The sequence below is a fragment of the Garra rufa genome, chromosome 15 (assembly GCF_049309525.1).
Source record: "Garra rufa chromosome 15, GarRuf1.0, whole genome shotgun sequence".
Classification (NCBI taxonomy): Eukaryota; Metazoa; Chordata; class Actinopteri; order Cypriniformes; family Cyprinidae; genus Garra; species Garra rufa.
Genome location: NC_133375.1, coordinates 15,397,173 through 15,421,971, shown reverse-complemented (window position 1 = coordinate 15,421,971; position 24,799 = coordinate 15,397,173). Strand labels below are relative to the sequence as shown.

At 37.8% G+C, this 24,799-nt stretch overlaps 1 protein-coding gene across 1 annotated transcript; it reads left to right on the top strand.

Moving 5' to 3' along the window:
• Nucleotides 1–4,906: 4,906 nt before the first annotated feature.
• Nucleotides 4,907–24,270, top strand: actr8 (actin related protein 8). Its single transcript, XM_073819477.1, has 13 exons — nt 4,907–5,129; nt 6,334–6,504; nt 6,615–6,725; nt 7,180–7,284; nt 8,509–8,682; nt 8,787–8,880; nt 9,968–10,100; nt 16,433–16,586; nt 17,135–17,230; nt 17,300–17,440; nt 18,125–18,386; nt 20,942–21,105; nt 23,849–24,270. The coding sequence occupies exons 1-13, from the start codon at nt 5,010–5,012 to the stop codon at nt 23,990–23,992; spliced, it is 1,869 nt and encodes a 622-aa protein (XP_073675578.1). The 5' UTR covers nt 4,907–5,009; the 3' UTR covers nt 23,993–24,270.
• The last annotated feature ends 529 nt before the right edge of the window (nt 24,271–24,799 follow it).

Here is a 24,799-nt window from a genome sequence, read left to right as displayed (position 1 = left end):
GCCATATCGCCCAGCCCTACTTCAGAGATACATTCATATTAACCACCTGCCCCCATTTCAATATTTATATATTTCCTCCTATATTTCGAGCATTGTGAACAGTGATCTTGCGCTGCCTGCTGCAGTACTCTCTTTGTGTCCATCTTCAGCGCCTCTGGCCTGTATTAACGGCTGTTTACAGACTTCCACATAAATGACATTTTGGAAAATTATTATAATACAGTTTGTGTGCATTTCCGGATAAGAGATCAGCCAAAATAAATTTAAAAGCCGATGTTTTTTACCCAATGTTCTGATTTATGGCTGCTCAAGTGGTGCATCTCTCTCTGATGAAGCAGTGAACTATTGCTTTAGTAAATAAATTAATATATGCCAGTTACATCATTGTGCCAGTAGGTGGCGATGTAATGTTCAGAACAAACGCAAGGTACCCGTCATTGCTTTAATATATCACAAAACCACACACAGTTTGCAAGGCCTTAAAGTATGTATCTTTAAGAAGTGAGCATTCTGTCAACTGGCCAGATTACTCTCCCACACTGATTTGAGGAATCATTCATGTCTGGAGCAGAAATGCAAACTCTCAACTTTAACACTTTTATAACACCTCTAGGAGCGCTAGTAGTGTTGATGATTGACCTACACAAACTAATGATCTGTGTAATGCCTCCACAGCTTCCAGACTCTTGTTCAGCCAGATCTGTCCAAAGAGGGAAACAGCAGTGCATCATCTCGCTTCAGTGATGGCAGAGGGTACGTCCTCAACCCTACATCAACACAACAGCTGTGTTTTGCATCATGATGTAATCAGATTCTCTGTGTTTACTCTGTGATGCTCTTGCAGTCCTCCTGGGTTCCCTGGGCGCAGACGGATGGGTAGAATAAACCACGGTGCGGGTCCCACCCCTCCTCCTATGGGCGGAGGAGGATGAGGAAGGTTAGTAAGAGTGAAGAACCTGAGCAACCTGACAAAAAATGATGAACAATAACCATTTGTCTGTCTTTTGCAGGTAAACGCCTGCACACGGATGCAGGCGCACAGGAGTGTGACACGCTGGTTTTAGGCTGCACACAGCTCAGATAGGGCTCTAGTGCAGACGCGCACACAGTCCGTCACACTCCTCTTCCTACGGCTGCCGCTGCTGTCACGCAGTTACTTGACGTTACTCTGGGAATTCCTTGTTTGAGGGGCCAGAGTGACTGATCATGGCAGCCAAAACCCCAGCCGCCATAATAGAAAAGCCAACACACACAAACACGTTACGTAACTTCTGTCTCTCTTTCATGTTTTTTTTTTTTTTTTTTTTTTTTTTTTTTATAAATAAATCTCTTCCGAAAGATATGTTGTTGTGGATGTCCTATGTCCACTTTGCATCAATAAAGTAAGTTATAGTGATGATTCTTTGTGTTCTTTTCAGACTTGTGGTTTCTACAGTCATGAAAATCTAATTTCTATAGTTGTTCTTATAGTCCTCTTTGTGAGAGCAGTCTTTTTAAATGAGATTTTAAAGATTCTGAAGTCTGGAATAACATTCGTTGTTGCAGACAACACAGTAAATTATATCCATACTCTTCAGATTACTAAAGTAATATTAAAGAAATAGACTATATGCACAAAAGGATTAAAAGACATGACCATTACACTGAAAGGGACATAGATGATTTTAGTTGCATTCTATATACATAGACATTAATATGAAGTTGGTCCCCTCTTTGTAACTACTGCAGAACAGCTTCCACTCTTCTGTGCAATCATTGCAAGTTCTTTCATACCAAACACATCCAACTCTAGTCGAGACAGCTGATAAAAACATCACAGTAACCCACAAGACAGTCCATCAGTTAATGTCTTGTGAACTGAACGGCTGCATGTTTGTAAGAAACAAACCCATCAAGAAGTTTGTATTTTCAACTTACATCTTGTAAAAAGCTAAAAGCTTAACTTGAGAAAAGTGAGTAACTGTGGGTTTGTAATAAACAAATCCATCACCAGAATCAGAATGAGCTTTATTTAGCAAAGTAATTTGTTTTTGTGACAAAAGTGCACAAGACAAAACACAGATAAAAAATAAAAATAGAAGTAAATAGGAAATAACAAGAAATAAATTGGCATGTATGTACAAGTATATTACAATAGAAAATTTTGTATGTACAGAGACATTAAGATGTATGCACAAAACATTAAGACGTTTTTAACTTTGCTTCTAGCTAAAATACAAGTCCTTTATTCATAATATTGCTTCCTCTAGGGAAAAAGTTGGTTTGAAGCCCCTAATACATTATAAGGGTATTTCTAAGGCATTATAATGAATGCATAATCCATTATAAAACACCTTATATGTTATATCATCTCATGAATACTCATAACAACAATTACAATAGATTGATGATTATTTATAACACACAATGGACGCCATATTAATTCTACTAAATTTATAATGGACTAAATCATCTTACATTTATATTACATTTTATTTTGATTGCCCCCTTAGTCTACTGACTATAAGCAACTTTCCAACTTGTCCTCCTTAGAGTATTAGTACCATGAGCTCTGTGAACCCTTGCAATCTGGCTTCAGACCCCACCATAGCACAGAGACCGCCCTCATCAAAATCATGAATGACCTTCTCACAGCTGCCGATAATGGCCTCATCAGTCTCCTCATCCTCCTGGACTTCTCTGCGGCTTTTGACACTGTCTCCCACGCCATCCTCCTCAACCGCCTTCATGAATATTTAGGACTCACTGACTCTGCTCTCTCCTGGTTTCAGTCTTACCTCTCCGGTAGGAAACAATACATCACCATCAAAGACTCAAACTCAATCCCAGCTCCAGTCAACCATGGTGTGCCCCAGGGATCGGTACTTGGCCCCCTTCTGTTCACCATTTACATGCTCCCCCTTGGTCAAATCATCCGTCACCATGGACTCAGTTTCCACTGCTATGCTGATGACACACAGCTCTACATAAGCACCAAACCCTCGGCTCAGCTTCCTCCCATATCCCTTGTCAACTGCCTGCATGAAATAAAAACTTGGATGACTGCCAATCTACTCAAACTTAACAATAAGAAGACGGAGTTCTTGGTGGTGGCCCCCCCATCACTGGCTAAGAAGGTTGGTGATCTTTCCCTGGTTGTGGATGGCTATACCATCAGGCCATCCCCAGAAGTACGCAACCTTGGTGTCATCCTGGACCCCATACTCTCACTCCAGGCTCATATCAAAACCACCACCAAGTCTGCGTTCTTTCACCTCAAAAACATCTCCAGACTCCGGTCATCACTCTCTGACTCTGTTACTGAAACACTCATCCATGCCTTTATTACATCCCGCTTGGACTACTGCAATGGTGTACTGTATGGTCTGCCCAGTAAGACCCTGGATAGACTGCAGTATGTCCAAAACTCAGCTGCCAGGGTCCTGACACGATCGAAGCCATGGCAGCACATCACCCCCACACTCAAGAAGCTTCACTGGCTCCCCGTCAAATCTCGCATTCAATACAAAATCCTGCTCCTAACCTACAAATCACTCCATGGACTTGCACCCCAGTACCTCGCTGATCTCCTCCACCGTTGCTCACAGCCAAGGTCCCTGCGATCCTCTGACAAGGACCAGCTTGCCACTCCTCGCACCAGGCTACGGACTTTTGGTGATAGAGCTTTCTGTGTTTCTGCCCCCACCCTCTGGAACAAACTACCTCTCCACATACGTCATGCCCCCAGACTGCTGTCCTTCAAAAAGCACCTCAAGGCATACTTGTTCACAGAGGCCTTTGGTCTCTAACCCCCCCCCCCCCCCCCCCCCCCCCGATACCAGTTCCCATCCCTTGTAAAGCGGCCTTGGGTTTCTTGAAAGGCGCTATAAAAGTCAAAGTTATTATTATTATTATTAGTAGACTTAGAAGGTTCACATATTCGCAGAGTTACTTATAATCATTTTGTCTTTTGGGGAACCATCAAAATACAATGTTAGCATATATTTAGCCCACTACTAACAATAATTACTGCTAGCTGGCATGCAGTTGCAGAGTTACTTATCAAAAGCTGTCTAAAGGGTGCCATCAAAATAATCAAACTGATAATATAAGTGTGTCATAATACACATTCATCTGATCTGATACCTGAGCTTATGGCTCCTTGAGAAATATTATTATTACTTATAAGTGGTCTCTGTGTGCTTTAAGTAAAGTGACATGAGTAACATGGCAAGATATGAGACTTATAATACGTTATAACTATGAGGAAGTAATCATACTCTTAAAAACTATAACCGCAAATAAGTAAAAATGACATTAAAACTGTTCTAATGAGTAGCCTACTCATAATGCATTATCCATTTATTATAATGCCTTAAGGATACCCTTATAATGGATTATAAATACAGGCTTCAAAGAAAGTGTTACCAAAAGTTGTCTTGTGTGAATCAGAAAATAAATAGTACAGATCAAGCACTAATTACTAAATGCTCATCTCGAATGGCCTTAGGGTACATTTTCAGTATTTTAATTTTTTTGGTGAGCTATTCCTTTAATGATACAGCACAATTCAATCATTAATATCAATATAAGTGATAGTTCATAATTATAATAGGATTTTCATTTGATTGTTGATGTGGTTAACACAGCATCGACTGAAGTTATGGACTGTGTTTCTGTTTCTTGGTGTACACAGTTTCGCTCTCAAAATTTGGTTGTGATTTGGTTGTGTTTTCATTATAAACAAGTCTGAGAACAGGCTCAAATCCATCACTAACGCAGCACATGATTCGTCCAGTAGGCGGCGGTAATATTATTCATGCTGAAGATTCAACTTCCAGTAAACCGCGAGAGATAAACCAACGAAACATGTTCCACTCTCCAGACCAGAAGGAGGCGAAACTGCATCTACAGCTGGTCTGATATCCGCCACCAGACTGAGAGAAGCAGTTTGTCTAAACAGTCTCATGCGACAAGCTGTGTGTTGATAAATGTACTCTTAATTCATTTAGTTCAGCAGCATCATCATCATGACACAAACAGACAGAGATGCGGAGAATGGAAGAGACAGAGAGAAGGACAAAGAGAAAGAGCAACGCGGAGTGAAGAGACCCATAGTGCCCGCTGCTGTACCTGAGCCCATACAGGAGGTGATAATAACATTATTCATACTCAGATCATAAATATTAGAGATAAAGACAAAACTCAGAAAATAGAAACAGAAGACATACTATGATTCCAAGACTTTCGGTGCTTGCACCCGTTATAATAACAGCAAGGCTCTGTACTTGCAAAAAGTGGCTGTCATTATTATTATTTTTTGTTTATTATAGTTTATTAATAAAATGCTAATTATTTCGATTTTACTAGTAACTACTCATTTAATGTTAGCAGAAATGTTAGTAAGTTTGGGTTGGGACAACTATTTTATTGAAACCTCTGTGTAAACCAGTCTTTGTACTGGAAAATATCCAATTTGCTTTAAGGATTAGTTCACTTTCAGAACAAAAATTATAGATAATGTACATACCGCCTTGTCATCCAAGATGTTTATGTCTTTCTTTCTTCAGTCAGAAAGAAATTATGCTTTTTGGATTTCTCTCCATATAGTGGACTTCTATGGTGCCCCGAGTTTGAACTCCCAAAATGCAGTTTAAACGCAGCTTCAAAGGGCTCTGAATGACCCCAGCCGAGGAAGAAGGGGCTTATCTAGTGAAACAATTGGTTATTTTCCAAACAAATTGACAATTTATATACTTTTTAACTTTTTTTAACTTCAAATGCTTGTCTAGGGTATGCCGAAAAAACTCCCATCTCGTTTTCATCTCCAACATCAAAATCATCCAACAAAACTCCCAAATGAGATGGGAGTTTTTGGACATACCCTAACTGTATTGACCCGGACCAGACAGACTACGCATGTGCATCGCAGAGACGAGACAAAACGAGCATTTGAGGTTAAAAAGTATATAAATTGTCAATTTGTTTTGAAAATAGGCAATCGTTTTGCTAGATAAGACCCTTCTTCCTTGGATTGGATTGGTTAGAGTCCTTTAAAGCAAGTTCAAACTTGGGTGCACCATACATATCCATTATATGGAGAGAAATGAAATGTCTACCTCAAAAAACATAATTTCTTTACAACTGAAGAATGAAAGACATGAACATCTTGGATGACAAGGGGGTGAGTACATTATCTGTACATTTTTGTTTTGAAAGTGATCAAAATCCTTTAATAGTTACTTGTGAACTCTCATTAGTAAAATGAATCATTGGAATTGATAGTCCGAAGCAGTCAGGCACCTCAGAATTCAATGAATTTTTAACAAGGAGTATGTTGATTGTCATTTTCAGCAAATTCAAGCCAACTTCATTGTCGTGATTCATCCTGGATCAAAAACTCTGCGGATGGGTCGGGCTACAGACACCTTACCCATAACTGTTCCTCATGTCATCGCCCGTAGACACAAACAGCCTGGACAGCCCCGCTACGAGGACCAGTGCCTCTTACGGGAAGGACTAAATGCAAGTCATTTTTATGTGATGCTGATTGTTATGATGTTGATAGTTAATAATAATGCAGCTAATGAAGTACACCAGAGTTTGATTTAATTTTATATTTGTATCATCTATAGTCCGCAGACAGTAATGAACAGAGACAGAATGGGCTAAAAATGGTCGACCAGGTGATCTGGTCCAAGAAAATGTCCAATGGTGTGAGAAGAACCCCAGTGTCTGCAGAACAGGTACGTCATACTGAAGATGAATCAGTATTGTGAGGTGTTACATTTGCATTTAGACATTTTAGCAGACGCTTTTTTCCAAAGCGATTTACAAGAGGACAATGGAAGCAATCAAAATCAATAACATGCAAGTGCTATGACAAGTCTCATTTAGCCTAACACAGTACACATAACAAGTTTTTTTTTTGTGATTATATAATAAATAAAAAGAAAATAGATAGAATGAAAAAGCAAGCTAGTGTTAGAGGCCTAAAAATAGATAGATAGAATACAATTTTTTTTATTGTAAATGAGTCTAAATTTTAAGTCTAAAATGGGAAGTTTTTTTAAGACTAGAATTAGAATAGAGGGTGCTAGAGTTAGAGGGTCAAATAAAGATGGAAGAGATGTGTTTTCAGCCAATTCTTGAAGAAACTGTTACTGTGAATGTATGTGAATGCTGAGTGTGTGTTTACAGGCCAGATTATACAACAGACAGATACGGCCTGCTGTTCTAGACCCAAACTCTAAAGTGAACTGGACAAATACATCACAGAAGCCTGAATATCTGGTAGGAGAAGAGGTGAGACGAGGACGCTGGCCATCCCTGAAAATAATCAAAACCCTTGCTTCCTTACAAGTGTTATGTTCGTTTATTCTTTATAATTTATCCTTCAGGCTTTAACTTTAACCCAGTTTCCTGAAAAGTGGTTTGTGGAATGATGAAAGGCTAATAATGATTTAAATCATACAATTGTGAAATGAAAACAAATAAGCACTAAGCAATAAAACTACTTAATTTGTGACCCTAGACCACAAAACCAGTCACAAGGGTCAATTTTCGAAATTGAGATTTATGCATCATCTGAAAGCTGAATAAATAAGCTTCCCATTGATGTATGTTGTTAGGATAGGACAATATTTGGTCAAGATACAACTATTTGAAAATCTGGAATCTGAGGGTGCAAAAAAATAAAAATATCGAGATAATTGCCTTTCAAGTTGCCCAGATGAAGTTGTTAGCAATGGATATTACTAATCAAATATTAGTTTTGAAATGTTTACGGTAGGAAATTTACAAAATGTCTTCATGGAACATGATCTTTACTTAATATCCTAATGATTTTTGGCATAAAAGAAAATCGATCATTTTGACCCATACAATGTATTTTTGGCTATTGCTACAAATATACCCATTCTGCTTCACATCACATTTGGCATCTTTATTCTTTTTGTCTAGACATTTTAGCAGCAGCAATGTTAAATGTTTTCTTGAAATGTTTGTCATATCACATTTAATATTTACTATCATTTTTGACCAAATTGTGCGCTTCAGTTACCACTGCCTATGCATTTTTTTTTTTGTGTGTGTGTGGAATGTTTATATTATTTAAAAATCATATTTTTTCAATAGGCGTAGACATGCCACAATTTTATTGAAAAGTACAAAATCATAATTTTAAAGATAAAATTCAAAAGCTCAGTAGAAATTCTGAAAAATTTCAATTTACTTTTAAGTTGTTCCAAACACATAAGATTTTCATTCATCTTTGATACACAGTTCAGGATGTTTTTAATGAAAGCTAAGAGATTCCGGTCCCTACATTAATAGTCCATGCGACCAAAACGTCCAAGCTTTATTTCATAAAGAGATTCCTATACATTGAACGGTTTAATTCAAGTGTATTAACTCATGTATTAACACTGATCAGTGCACATACATAGAACACATCAAAGAGGGTAAACAGAAGCTCAGCTGTGCTTGTTGACATGCAATAACAAACCTCTCTCTGTCTCTGGTGATCAGGCGTTGTATGTGACCCCTACAGACTGCTACAGCATCCACTGGCCCATCTGCAGGGGACATCTAAACATCCACAGCGGGCCAGGTGGCTCTCTCACCGCTGCGCTTGTGGACCTAGAGACCATCTGGTCTCATGCTATACAGAAACTTCTGGAAATCCCGCTGAAGGATCTGAAGGTACATGATGAACAGTCTGTGGCTTCAATTCACTCATCTGGTTTAATTACTGGCACGTGGAATGAATGATTTGACAACTTTGTTTTAATGGGTTTTTTTTTTAGTATTACAGATGCATCCTTCTGGTCCCAGACATCTATAACAGGCAGCACGTGAAGGAAGTTGTCAATATGCTGCTGGTTAAAATGGGCTTCTCAGGTATGTCATAAAAAGTATTAGCACCTGCTAGCGAGACAGGTTGTCATGTACATCTCATAATCCTGGCCATTTACCATGTACATCATTATGTGCATCTATTGCATTCAGAAATTGTTAGATTGCTAAAATAAAATGTTGCCTTTATATCTCGTTTTGCCTACAATTGTATGACCCATGTTGACTAGTTCAGTGCTTCTCAAAGTTGGGAATCTGGACTAGACATCAGAAAACATTCTGGCTAAATGAAATGAGAATCAGCTGAGGTGTTTAGTCAGTTTAGAACTCATTCACTTTTACTCATACTTTTTCTAGTGATGCCATGTTGAGGAATTTTCCCCCCACCAATTATTAAACGTGACAACGAGTTTCCAATTAAACTGCATATTTTACAAGATAAGATATTTGTCTAGGGAATTGCTCAGGATCCGTAGAGCTTACTTTGATTTTTAACATTTGGATATTTGTATCTTTCTCTTTCTTTGAACAAAGCAAACACTTGAAAATGTTAGGCTCGTTATTATTCTCAGTGAAAAACACAACAATAATAAAATTGTACGATGACAAACTCGCATATATTAAACGTATAACTTAACAAAAAGAAGATGGGTGGCATTCGTTCCTAAAACGCAATTCATAATTTTATTTTATTTTATTTTTTTGCCTGTTATATTATGGGTTTGTGTATATAACTGCTGCCACAAAAAATTAGTAAAGGATATTTTGTTTTTCCTCTTATTTCCCTGCTGAAAAAAAACAGGCTGGTTTTAGAGCCACTTGAGACCAGCTGAAAACCAGCTACTTCCAGCCTAAACCAGCTAAGACCAGCCAACCAGCCTAGGCTGGTTTTAGCTTTTTTTTCAGCAGGGTTTAAAATTAAATGCTTAGTTTTTGGTTTATTATCATTTTAAATAAAAACACAACAATAAAACACAAAGACAAACTCACTTACATTAAACATAAATATAGCCAAATAGACACTTTTGCTTTTCACTTTGATACCAAATCCTTCATCTCTCCTTACGCTCTTGATGTGACAGTAACAGTCTACCGCGGTAAGCCTAACTTGATCTCCTGATTCTGTTTGTAGCTGTTGTTGTGCATCAGGAGTCTGTGTGTGCGACCTTTGGCAGCGGCCTGAGCAGTGCGTGTGTGGTGGATGTTGGAGACCAGAAGACCAGCGTGTGCTGTGTTGAGGATGGCGTGTCCCACCGCAGCTCCAGGTGAGAGAAACGCACTGTAGAGCTGATGCACTTTATTATACGGTAACATAGTTGTATACTAGGTTAAAGGGTATGCCATTTTCTGAAGACAATGTGAGCCGTGTTTCCTGTGTAAGTCTTCACACCGCAACAGCACACCTCTCCTCAACAAAGAATGTAGCTGAGCAGTATGTATTAAATGTTAAAGGGGTCATATGATTAGATTAGATTAGATTAGATTCAACTTTATTGTCATTACACATGTACAAGTACAAGGCAATGAAATGCAGTTAGGTCTAACCAGGAGTGCAATAAGCAGCAAGTGCGGGATATAGGTATAATTTATCCTGCACTTGCTGCTTATTGCACTCCTGGTGATGTGCAATGATATGATGGTGCTAAAGCATTATTTTTGTGTATTTGTTTTAATGCAATGTGTTATGTAGTTTGAGGTTCAGAAAACATATTTTTCACATACCATACTTTATTGTTGCTCCTCTCTGCCCCGCCTTTCTGAAACATTTAGATTTTTACAAAACTCATTAGGGGTGGCACGGTACATGAAAAAATATCCGAACCGTTCGGTTCGCTTGTCTCGGTTCAGAGCGTGTGTGCGCCACACGGTTCAACGCATGCTCAATGTAGCCTCGTGCACGTAGTGAGTGTCCTTTTTGCGCAAAATAAGAGGTGTGTGTGGACATATAGACAGTAAAAGTGGAGTGCTACAGGTTACGTCACGTGGAGAAATGGCAAGTGGGAGAGATAAGGAAGGATGCGGCAGCGTCGTATAAGGGGCCGTTCACATGTAGCGTCTTTTGCACGCTCAAGTTCGTTATTTCAAATACAGACGTGCGGAATGAGCGCTCATAATGCATCGAGATGAAAACATCTCAACTTTTCAGAATGCTGCAAGCGCACCGCAGGTCATGTGATATGAACCAACCAATCACTTTTTTAAAAGACAGAGCTTAAAGAGTTCCTCTCTTTTTCTTTTAAAGGAACCGTATGTAGGATTGTGGCCAAAACTGGTACTGCAATCACTTTCAAAATATTGTAGAACGGTGTATCCCCCCCCCCACTCAAGGTTGCCAGCTAAGCTGCAGGATCCGTTTTCAGCCGTCTCCATCTTTCAAAGGCATCTCCTATACAAATCCTTGTTTTATTTCAGACTTTGTCACGACGTATTTCGGATTCATAACGAGGTCTTTTAGGTTTCGTAACGTTATACATGTTTTATCCGACACCTTCGTAGCTGCAGCTGTAACAGAGCAGAGCTGGAAACCCGGAGGACGAAACTCTACTGACTTCGTGATTGGTAGATAGCTGGAGGGTGGAGCCTCAGGCCAAAACACAAAAATGACAACAATGACATCAGTTGAGGGCTGCAACATTCACTTTTAAATGACAATATCCTGGCCAGACCACTGTTGTCAGTGATATAAGTATTTGAAATAAACATATCTTAATGTCTAGTGACATATCAGGGCCATTTTATGATTAAATACTGACTTTTACTGAAATAAATTTCTTACATACAGTTCCTTTAAAAGATACAGTTTTTGTAAGAGCTACACTGAAGTTGGCAGTTTGATAAATGCAAGTTAATTCTTCAGTTCAATCTTTATGTGCTAAAAAGGCACATAAATTCCTGTAGAGATAGCAATACACATTCTCCTGTTTTTGCCAAATAAATGAAAAGCATGTCATCAATGTCTTCTCTCTTGCTGTATCAAAATTTCCCCTAGCTTTCCTCAGAGATGGTCCCAATAATGTGCTTAAAGTCAAGTCCAATTCAGTTTGTGCATGATTACATAATATAACATTTTTTTTTTAATAATGTGTCCTAAATTGTGGATAATTAAGCTGCATATCATATGCCAAAGTACTGTAAGGGGATTTTTACAGTAAAAACCCAAGGACCAGATATGATGAACAAAAACCAGGAGTCAAAGATTCAATCAATCGAAGTCATGTTTACTGAAGAAAATAGTTTGCAGTTTCATCAGCAGAAGTCAGCTTCAACACTCTCGATGGAGTTCGTAGGCCGCTCTGCGTACATGTTCAAAACACCAGTAATTATACTCTAACAGAGGTTGCTAATTACGTCAATGCATAGGTTAGGAAGATCCTGATTGGTCAAAAACTTAGATAACTGTACAATTTTCCACATATGGTAGACAAATCAAAGCTATCAACAAGTGATTACACAGGCGACAAAGATCAGAGGTCAGACACAACAGGCCGTCTCCAGAAGCCCGTTTATGACCCGCAAATGGCAAGAACCTCCTCAGGATGGTCTTTCCGCCGTCACGCCTGATATTAAAGACAGAGGCTGACACACACACACAAATTCACACATAGAGACCTTATCTATCTTCAAGGTTGCCTAGCCAGGCAAGACTCTTTATCAATGTGGCTTGATACACGCACACCTAACAGTTAGCCTCTTGGAAAAATGGAATCAAATCAACAGGATTTCACTATAATACAAGTCTAAGGGATATCAAGAACATATGTCATAGATGTCCCAAATCACAGATGTCTTGGTCACAGTTGCTCACGCAATCAGGAGGGTCATCCTGACCTCCTGAGGTGTGATCTCGGTCCCTGAGAAAAGAGAACTTCAACAGACAGAAAACACATTTGGCACACACTTTAATATTTTCTATAAGGCATCTATTCTAGTCACTCAAAATCAACAACTTATAATGTTTAAGAGTTAAACACTGATTATCATCTACTAAAAATCTATAAAAATTAATAAGGATATTAATTTGTAAAAAGGCCATGATGTCTTCCGACTTCCACTCCTTCAGTACATTTCTGGAGTGTTAAAGATTAAAAGAAAAAAACAAAAACAAGAACCGTACAGAACCGAAAACCGTGACCTAAAACCATGATACGAACCGAACGGTGGGTTTTGTGAACCGTGCCACCCCTAAAACTCATGTGTTTCTCAGCACGACGAGACAGAAACAATAAAACCCATTATAAAGGAGGCATTTGTTGCAACCAGTGGGGACATAACTACTGATTAAAATGACTCGTACGGTCTTTTTACCTGTTGTGTTGCGTAAACATAACACCATGTCTGTATTTGCAATCGTAGAACGAGAAACAACAAGCACTACTCTACACTGCTCAAAACTCATATTTGAATTGTCAGTACTGAATACTTTAAATATGAAAACATACAGGCTGCGAGTCAGATGCACAGACTGTCCTTGCAACATTGGAATTGTCCCCCTTTATAGCCTTAACCCTTTCTGTACAGCTGGCATTGTAAGCTACTCTCCCAGGTTCAGGAAACAGTCAGCAGTGAAATGTGAATCACTCACTGGAATATTTGTGTTGTACTGTTCTGGAACAGTGTTGTAAATACAACTTAACCACAGATTTATAGTTGTGTCCTCATTTGGAAGACCAAACAAACAGGGGTGATAGCGTTCCGGCACCACGCCGGATTTCCAGCGTACTGTGGCTGCGGAAAAAAAAAATCAGGTTCGCGGATATTACTCTGTCATTTCTCTAAATCTGAGATGTGCAGGTCAGAGAGCAGCTTTAACGCTCAACGACTCAAACAAGTCACATTCTAGCCGATGAGCCAATCAGAAGTAGGGAAGGGGCGGGTCTTGTGTCTTTGTCAAATAGATTGATACAGGTTAAGGCAATGCTCCATGCGCGAAGGTGTTTTTAGCTCCCATACTGTACAATTGTCTCCTACTGGCAACTCAAACCGTAAGTCATGGCTAGGTTTATGAAGCCAGGGGAAGACATTAAGGTTTTCGATAAAGGCATATTTACAGGGCTCTAGCCCGACGTCCCGGAGCTATTGGGTTTTCCAGTCGGGCTACCAACATTATTTGACCGGCTGCCCGACGGGCTATCCTGAAGTAGAGGGCTCATGGGTCCTTAAAACTCCTCAATTTAGTTGTATCAAATTTAAGGCCATAAAAAGTGGTAAATATTTTAAATAGTAAAAGAAGAGGATTAATTATTTTAAGAGGTCTTACAGTTGGGGACGGAAAGACGAGAATCGCGAAAGAGCTGGATTAAACTTTAAGAGGCAATGATTTCATTGAATAAATATGCTCACTGCACGTTTCAAAGTCAAAACGCGGCACTGTTGTCTTTATGTGATGTTTCATTAACAAATTTCAGGAGGAGCTCGCGCAGATAATTAACACGGCCAATTCATCATCAGCAATCACTCCCTATCCAATCACTCTCCCTATCCCATTACTACAGTCCCTTTAAATAACCAAGCAATCCTACCTTCAGCTATCTCTGATTCCAGCATCCCTCCCACCCCCCCTGTTTATTTTCTCCTCACCTCCAGCCAGGGGGGGAGCGCTATTGGGTTCGGGCCAAAGGCCGAGCTCGGACCCCTCTCCCTGGGCAGGGGGAGTGCCCCGGGCTCGGGAATGACTACCGAGCTCGGAGCCCTCTCCCGGACAGCATGCCAAACACGCTTAACTTTTACGCTGTTTATTATATGCAAAAGCGAACTAGTGAAATGAATGTATCTGAAGGGAACCGACTGTCCTCAGAAACGTGTCGTTGGCATTTTCATTTCATGACTGATAAAACAGCGTTAATGCTGCTTTGCTTTCAGCCATTCTTAGGGAAACCGTAATATTTCAGCGCTCCTAAAGCGCCCCCTCGTGACATAGAATTAATTTGCACGTCCAAATTTTTAGCTGTCTTTGGTCAGATTATTGCAAATCTCGACCAATGTTTTTTATGCAAACACAGATTTGTAAATGTGAAAGAAGTTAATGTGCTTTCTAAAAATCTAAACAATTAGGACATTGTTTTAAATAAATGTTATGCATTATATACTTGATTTATTCATTTTAATGGGATAAAGGCTGAAATGCCAATCTATAAGCTTTTTTTGTGAAAAACCTTTATCTGACTGAACTGAACCAACAAGTTATGTGTAAAAGTGCGTCGCATACATAGTACCTCCACCCCACTCACCTCGGGGGCAAGGGAAAAAAAAGTTCAGGCTCAGGAATTTTTTCCACTATCAGGCCTGAACAAAGTACTTTCGCTTTGGCAATGAAACACACTGTGTCTCCACAACATGGCGGCTGCAACACTACTACAGCTGGTAAAAGTTACGCCTTCTTTCTTTCCATATACATATGGGCGGTGTTATGCTAATCTACTCACCCCGTGACGCGGACCAGTGGGGCGTATTTGAACGAGCCGTTTTAGGGAGGTGTGGCTGAGTCTTAACTTTTATAATAGATATCTCTTTGGTTTTGAGACTTAAAGCTTTACAACTGTACAGATCTTATCTGTGCACAAACAGCTTGTACGACTCCAAAGACAAAGGAAAACAACTTTAAAGGATTTAAGATGCAAGTCAAATATTACGATGTTGATGAGCTTTCACAAACAGAACTTTTTTTATTGCTATTTTTGAGGACAGTGACCTGGCTTAATTGTACTGAACTGGTTCTGATTTGTATTTAAAATCCCAAAACTTAAAGACAGCAAAATTAAAACTTAAATCATGTTTGTATTTCGTTGCATTTACAGTGGTGGCCTAAAATATTTGAAAACTAGTATTTTCACCAGCTAAAAATGGTTTTAAGTCAGTTATTTCTGTCTGTAGTGTGTCAGTGGGAAATATATTTCCAAACATTAATTTTGCCATTACTTGCAATAATCCAGTGAGATTTTAGTCTGATAACAGCCAGTGCTCTACAAAGAGATCTACAAGAAAACTGTGCAAGTGCACCTAGGGCAAAAGCTGCTTTAAACGCAAAGGATGGTCACACCAAATGTTGATTTAATTTTGTTAATAAAAGTTCTAGAAGAAAATCTATTTATGGCCTGATATTTGATAGTGTCCTCATTTTACAGCATTTTTACACAAGTGCCTAAAACTTTTAACAGTACTGTAGCTTTGCAGATAGCTTTTGCCACAGTTCTTCTGGATTTAGTCTTTCTCTGTTTGTTCTGTTTCTTCATGTCATTCCAGACAGATCTCTTTGTGAAGCACTGGCTGTTGTCAGACTCCCCGTGCAAACCATAATCTCACTGGATTATTACAGTTAATGGCAAAATTAATGTTTAGAAATGATATTTCCCACTGACACACTACAGCAAAAGACATAAATAACTGAATTAAAAATGATATATATACTATATAACAGAAACAGAAAAACTGTAAATCAGTGTTTTGAATATTTTTTACAAAAAAAAAAGAAACAAACAAACCAAAAATCCCATAACTGATACAATACTTGAAGTCTTATAAACCCCCCACCACTGAATACTTTGAGCTGTTGTGCCATCTCTGTTGAATGCTCTGTTTTTTTTTTTTTTTTCTTGTGCAGGTTGTGTCTTGCGTACGGAGGCTCGGATGTGACGCGATGTTTTTACTGGCTCATGCAGAGAGCTGGATTCCCCTATAGAGAATGTCAACTCGGCAACAAACTGGACTGTGTCTTACTGCAGCAGCTCAAAGAGTCATTTTGCCATCTGGATCAGGTGACCTCACAGCATATAGAGCTAAACAAATGATTCAGATTTTGTCTGTATTGACTAGGTGTCACTTTGCTCCTAAATTACTTAAAAGTGTTGTATTTAATAGGGATGCACCGAAATAAAAATTCTTGGCCAAGGCCTTTCTCTTTTCATGGAAGACATGTGATGCACTTGTGCTTGTAATGTTTTTGCATCTTTCTCTGACAGTTTTAAATGCTTCCACACTGACCACAAGTTTGCTGCATTAGTGCGCGTCTCTGTTTGATTGCGTCACCTCATTGTTCGCTATAATTTATTTAGCCTTTTATTTTTGTTTATTAATTTCGGTTGCCAAACATTCGGTGCATCCCTAGTATTCAATGCAAATAAGAATATGCAGTCACATGTAAAAGTTGTTTATGCTACTGCAAAACATACCCACAAGTCACAAAACAAAAAATCCTAAAACTAGTTCAGTCAGTGTAATGGAAAAAAACTCCATTACACCATTGTGTCTTTGCATATTTGCATATTATGCTATTTAATCTGATGCATTGTTGCTTTTTCTGCAGGACATTTCTGGGCTGCAAGATCACGAGTTTCGCACGTGTTTCCCTGATTCCCCAGTGCTGCTGTATCAGTTACGCTTAGGAGATGAGAAACTCCAGGTAGAGACGATCCGGATTGTGTGCCATTAGTGGTGGTTTAGCACGTCTAAATTGTTGTTCTGTTTATAGGCTCCCATGACGTTATTCTACCCTGCTGCTTTTGGAATTGTGGGGCAGAAGATGACATCTCTACTGCATCGTTCACAAGGAGACGCTGAGGATCCACATGATGAACACTTCCTCCTGACCACACAGAGCAAACAAGACCAGGTACAACTCTCTACAGTTCTTGAGCGTCTGCATTCTTCTGCCTAAAATCTAGACTCAAGTGAAGCCCAGTAATACCCCAGAGAATGCGGGATGTATTTATCCGTCACTTTACAAAATTTGGGGGTCGTATGACAACCATACTCATCAGTGTTCATCACAATAATCCACAAGTAATCCACAACACTTCAGTCAATTAATTAAAATCTTCAGAGACAAAAGCAAACAACAGGCCAAAACTAAACAAAAATGTAGGTGGATTTTGATGTGAGAGGACAGGAGATGGACTTTTTCACTGGAAGAAATTATTATGGCTTAGGGACTTGCATTTAGCTAAAAAGCAACAGTTTTAAGTTAAAACATCTTAGTGATTTTTTGTTTCTTTTTTTGCAAACATGCCTCTTTTGGCTTCACAAAATGTTAATTGATGAGCTGGAATGGTGTGGATTACTTGTGGATTGCAATGTTTTTATAAGCTGTTTGGACTCTCAGTCTGACGGCACCCATTCACTGCAGAGGATCCGTTGGTGATGTAATGCAAAATTTTTCAAAATCTGATCCTGTTAAGAAACCAACTCAACTGCATCTTCCATAATGAGCACATTTAGCGAATTTTCATTTTTGGTTGAACTATTCCTTCCTTGAATGGAGGTGTGTAATCTCAGTATATTTCTCTCTCACACACAGTCTTCTAAAGCCACAACAGACCGCAAATTATTCCCTAAGTCTGCTGGATTTGAGGGGGAATCCAACATGTGTGACCCATCAGAGAAGGGAAATCTTACTCAGGAATTGGAGCTGGGCCACGCTCAAGCCGAGTGCCTCGTCGGTGGGGCAGATGCAGAAGAAACATCGTCAGCTCTGTTGTCCAGGAAGACAGCCATGACTCAGTTTGAGGGAAAAGCACTTGGCGTGGATAAAGCCATCTTACACAGCATTGACTCCTGCTGTAAATACTGACTTACATTTACCAACACATGGGTGAATCTCTGCAAAACCCAATCTGACCCCCTATTAAACTGGCGTGTTTTATTAAAAATAAATATTATGTTATATAGTTTCAGCCACCTCTAACTTGGATCATACTGTGGACATTACCTGAGTAGTGTAACAGTGAGCATATTGGTAAAATTGAAGAATCAAGACATTTATTTTAATTAACGTTGTTCCTATTATAAATTCCTATATTAAAGGATTAGTAGGGATGCACTGAAATGAAAATTCTTGGCTGAAACCGAAAAAGAGGAAACCAAGGCCGAAAACCGAAACAGAAACAATTATGCCAATTATTAGTACCGTTGCATTTATGGCTATGACCGTGTACTAATCTTATTAAAATCAATGCATTGCAATTGCATAAATTAGTGTTAAAGTTTCAAAGAATAAATCAATTTTATTAATTTAAACAATTATTATCAATCAAGTATTATATGTGACCCTGGACCACAAAACCAGTCTTAAGTCGCTGGGAAATGTTTGTAGCAATAGCCAAAAATACATTGCATGGGTCAAAATTATTGATTTTTCTTTTATGCCAAAAATCATTAGGAAATTAAGTAAAGATCATGTTCCATGAAGATTTTTTGTAAAATTCCTACTATAAATATATCAAAATGTAATTTTTGATTAGTAATATGCATTGCTAAGAACCTAATTTGGAGAAGTTTAAAGGTGATTTTCTCAGTATTTTGATTTTTTTGCACCCTCAGATTCCAGATTTTCAAATAGATGTATCTCGGCCAAATATTGTCCTATCCTAACAAACCATATATCAACAGAAAGCTTATTTACTGAGCTTTCATATGATGTATACATCTCAGTTTTGTTAAATTTAACCTTTGTGGTCCAGGGTCACATATTACTTAAATAACACACAAATATTTTACTGCCTTTGTTTAAATTGTTTAATTGTACAAATTTTTTATAACACATTATCTTGTGGATCCATGAGTTCACATTTACAACTCTATGCATTTCTCTTCCAGCAGGAGGCGCTGTCAGAATGGTACACAAAGCAGCGCAGCAAATGACTTTGAAACGTGCAGCGCTCATATTTATTCACTGGATAGCCTTTTGAAGTTTCATCGCAATTCTTGTCTTTCAGTCCCCACATTTAAGACCACCTGAAATCATAATTAAGACTTTCTAAACCCCTAATAACACTGCAGTCATCAATGAAAAATACGAGCTTTATTAAGAACCGACTTTCAAAAACAAGCCCTAGACACGTTTCTTTTTATTTCTTTCCCACCATGTTTGGGGCACAAGAAAAATATTAGGGGACTAAATTAATATCAGCAAATGAAGTATAATCGTCTCTCATTGTCTCTGAGAGAATGCACGTTAGATGCTGAAAGCACTTTCAGTTTTTACTTTCACTTTAACATATTGCGCAGTTTTCACGTTGCTTGTGTGATATCCATTGGCTCAACTCCATTGTTTAAATCATAAATATTTATAAAAATACAGTATATAGAAAAGACATATCTTTAAAATATTGCGACGTAACACCAACGTAAAGCCATTGTTTATCACTCACTGAAAACTACATCTGTCTGCGCGCAATGCGCTGATCTCTGCGCTCATCACTGCACACACCACTGCAGACACACCCCCTCTTGACATTTCGGCATTACAAGTTTTGCAAATCGCTATCCGTGGGTCTTTCTCAGATGATGCTTCAGACAAGCATGTGCAGGCTGCGGTTTCTGTTTTCCGTGTTGTTTCGGTGATAAAAGTCACTTTTGAGATGAAAATGCACTTTTGGGCCATTTTCGGCCGAAAATTTTTGGTGGCTGAATATTCGATACATCCCTAAGGATTAGTTCACTTCCAGAACACAAATTTATAGATAATGTACTCACCCCCTTGTCATCCAAGATGTTCATGTCTTTCTTTCTTCAGTCCTAAAGAAATTATTAATTAGTTTTTTGAGAAAAACATTTCAGGATTTCTCTCCATCTTCTTCCTCGGCTGGGAACATTAAGAGTCCTTTGAAGCTGCATTTAAACTGCATTTTCAAAGTTCAAACTTAGGGGCACCATAGAAGTCCACTATATGGAGAGAAATCCTGAAATGTTTTCCTCAAAAAACATAATTCCTTTACAACTGAAGAAAGAAAGACATGAACAACTTGGATGACAAGGGGTGAGTACATTATCTGTACGTTTTTGTTCTGAAAGTGAACTAATCCTGTAATATCCAGACATAAAAGACAAAAGAACAAGTTAAAACAGAGGGTTAAGCAAGAAACAGTATAGAAAACTCTGCAGGACAGTGAAGCAGAATTGAAGAATCTAGCATAAACTACAATTAAGCAAGTAAGCATGTTCAAGGTGCAGCAAAGGGAAATGCATCTGTCTGAACCCCCTGCCCCAAAAATATTTTTGGTTTGAAGCATGACACGAGATTCACCATCATGTTGTTTCAGACATTTCTTATACTATTATTTTTTTATATTTTGGTACTAAAGCCTTACACATGTTTATGGGTCTGTTTTCACAGCCTCAGATGAAACAAAACGAAAAATGTACAGCTGTATTCTGGTAGTTGGCGGTGGGCTGCTGTTTCATGGAGCGCAAGAGTTTCTGCAGCATCGCATCCTCAATAAGATGCCTCCATCTTTCCGTTGTATGGTGGAGAACGTTGATGTCATCACGCGACCAAAGGTGTGTAAAAAGTGTGTGTGTGTTATAAAAGAAGTTATAGTGACTGAAGTGCTTTTATGTCATGATAGAATCCTTAAGAAAGGACTGTGAGGAAGAGAAACATCGTAATAACCTTTGCTACTCAAATATGTATTTGTTTAAGGTAAGGTGATTAGTTAGTGGTTAGTTAAGGTGATTTAATGCTCTTTGCAGATGTAATTTAATAGTAAATGTTCTATACAGAAGATGTAATGAAGATTTTTAGGTAAAACCATACCGGCTCAGTAAGTGGCTGCCCGGTTTTCAGAATTAAAAAAAGGGAACATTTAGCAAAAACACAAAAATAATACCCAGGAGTGTACTTTGCTCGTTTTCTCTACATAATTCATTCACAATTAAAAAAAAGTTTTATTTGTCTAAGAGGACCAAACGTCCATATATACCGTTTCAAGAATGACAAACGCAAGTTAAAAAAATATGCGAGTAAATCGGCTAAATATCCGTGAGTCATTGCTATGATCGACAGTAATAACCGGACGAACATCTGACAAGCTGATGGCAAAAAAAGAGCTGCATTAACTACAGCAGTAACAAGTTTGTGTTGGTTAAATATAGACTATTTAATAGCTTTTACAGTTCAAGATAAAGCTGAAAAGATGTAGTTATTAAATTATATTAAATATTTCAAATTCACATTGATTCATATTGAGTGCATTATTTAATTGTTATACCATTATTATTTAACTTATTTAATTTGTAGTGAACTATATATAAGTATTTAACTAATTCACCCTTATAGGCTGTTTGTGTCTGAGCAGTCATTAAAACTTTCTGCACTTGCTATACTATATACGTAAGTGCGGTAAAAGTACTACAATTTATTATACTAGTAATTTTATAATAACTCGAAAAGCAAGAGGTCTTGAGGTGATTGATCCTCTGCTGCCATCTTCTGGTCATATGGGTCATTTCATGTCACTTTTATCTTAAAAAAAGACGTTGATTTCCGTTAAAAGACATTTTGTCCATGTTGTCTTTATAAATGAAAAGTGAATCTTTGAAGTGAATTTTATCGCACAGTTGTAGAGTTGAAAAATAGTAAAGGCTTTCAAATATGACAAGATTTTAAAAATGTGTTCATGACTGAAGGCAAGTTACTGATTATCAAGAATACAATTAAGATGTCCTTGAAGAGAAGTATGGCTAGCTAGCTAAAGTTAGCCTAAACACATTATGATAGTGTTTAGTTGTCAGCATTTAAATGTCCAACTATGCAGGTTCTCTCCTGGGATTTAAATGATATGTTGTTAAATAATATGAATCTGAACGTTCATGCCGCTATCATTATTTGCGATGTTGCAATTATTATTTTTCTCAGTTTCTGATAAGAACGAGGCAGTAGAGGAGTCTCAAGAGTGTCCACCTATATGTAGTGCATATAAAATGAGCTTCAGCTTAAGTTTACGAGCTAAGAACACTCTGTGCAAATGGGCAATTTACCAGTCTGCTATTTTTGTTTACTGCAGGTATTTTTATGTAGCAAACTTTTAACAAAGATATAGTTAGACATTCTGTTTTTGCTTCAGATTTAAAAATTAGATTAGAAACTGCTCATGTATGTAGAATCTTTCTTTGGATCGTAGGGCTGGATGATATGGCCAAAATGTATATTTTATATATATTTTTGAATTTTGGTCAATACAATAAAATGAACAATATTTTAATAAGCCTCAGAATTACTGCCAAGAACGCTCACAACAGATGTCTTTACAAACTTCTAAAAAATGAATTTGCTAAATCTATAAAACCTACTTCTATAAAAACAAATAATATTTTAGAAAAAAATGGTACAAATAAATTAATGTTTACCTTTTATTTGTACTTAGCCTGAAATCACCGTCAAATAAACATAAGTGTTCCAGACTTACCTTGTTAATATTAATATACTAACTAAACTACAGTATAACATATTCTGATTATTCTTATAGCTTGATAAGAGTGCTTTATCCAGGATAAAGAAAATGAAAAGTGCTAGAGTTGCTACAGAAACAGAAAAAAGAGCAACAACAAAAACATGCTGCTGGAGATGGGGTTATTGAAAATACCAAATTCATTATCTGCCAGTAGGAGGCGCTTTTGGAGCGGCAGAAACACCAGTTTCCCCTGTAACGGCTGTACACTAAGCAGCACTGCGCTCATGGATGCCACTTTATCAGATAAAATAAAAATGCCCTCGAAACTTTTCTGATGATAGTCCAAAATACATTTAAAACACCCGTTCCATGTTTTGATTTCGACACGTGCAGTGCTCATGTTTATTCTAAGACCACCACAAATTAATGTATAAAATATCGGAAATCATATCACCGTTATTGAAAAACATATTGCGAAATATATTGATATTTATTTATTGTCTAGCCCGATTGTGATTCAAATGCAGTGGCTACCTCTGATTTTTAAATTGCTACAGAAAGTTTGCCCTGTAATAGAGCAAGAAATCTTGCTTAATAAAACTTGTTACTGGTGGCGGCTGCTTTCAAACACTTCCATGAATATTTATATCATTTTCTCTAAACAGTGAGAAAATCATTTGTTGTAATGTATAATTAGGAGCTCATATTAAAGAGCTGATTTCTTAGATTAGTCATGGCCATAAACTGTATGTTTTTAAAGACCTCTTGAGAAAGGAATATATTACTTTAGGCGTTCTCCTTGTCTTTTAATGTGACTTGTTGCATTGTGATAAATAAGTATTCCCCCACAGGACATGGATCCTCGTGTGATAGCGTGGAAAGGTGGAGCCGTGCTGGCGTGTTTGGACACCACACAGGAGCTCTGGATTCACCAGCGAGAATGGCAGCGCTTTGGTGTCCGTATGCTCCGAGAGCGGGCCGCCTTTGTCTGGTGATCCCAGATGACGCAGATTTGTGTTGTTTTTTATTTTCCAGGACATGTCAGTCTGGCAGTATGATACTATTAACAATGTAAAAGTTGAGCAATCATCTTGCAAATAGTTTGTTTAGGATAACAAAAGGCAGTGTTTAGGCCTTTTTTCATGACAATTAAGCATTTTTGGGATGATTTTCAATTTTATCCACTCTAACAAGGAAAAAAGTGTGCACTGTAACAGGTGATGTAAATCATTTCTTACAAAGGGAATATGTATATAAAATATGGCTATTAAAAGGTGTTTTTTATCTTTTGCTATTTAAAGTTTTATACAGCAGTTCTGGCCGTGGAATCTGATTGGCTGAGCAATGTTCGTGTCATAATGTAATAAACACACATTATGTAAGTCATATGCAATGTTCATAATGTGCTAGTTTTTTCAAAAGATGACACATTGTGATGGTGTAATAATGTTTAGGATCATACATTTATTATGTTATTAAATTACAGGTGCATCTCAAAAAAATATAATATCGTGAACAGTGTTGGGGTAACGCATTACAAGTAACGCAAGTTACGTAATATTACTTTTCCCAAGTAACTAGTAATGCATTACTTTTTAATTGACAAGAAAATATCAATAGTTACTTTTTCAAATAAGTAATGCCCATTTATCGATTAAAAGCTCTCCTGTCCCCATGTTGAGAGAAATTGTAAGATATCACTTTAGTTCAAGAATAAATGTGAACATGCATTAATTCAACACAAACCTGCAATAATTAAATTAGTTAAAGAATACAGATATCCTTTATGTATTTAATCCCAT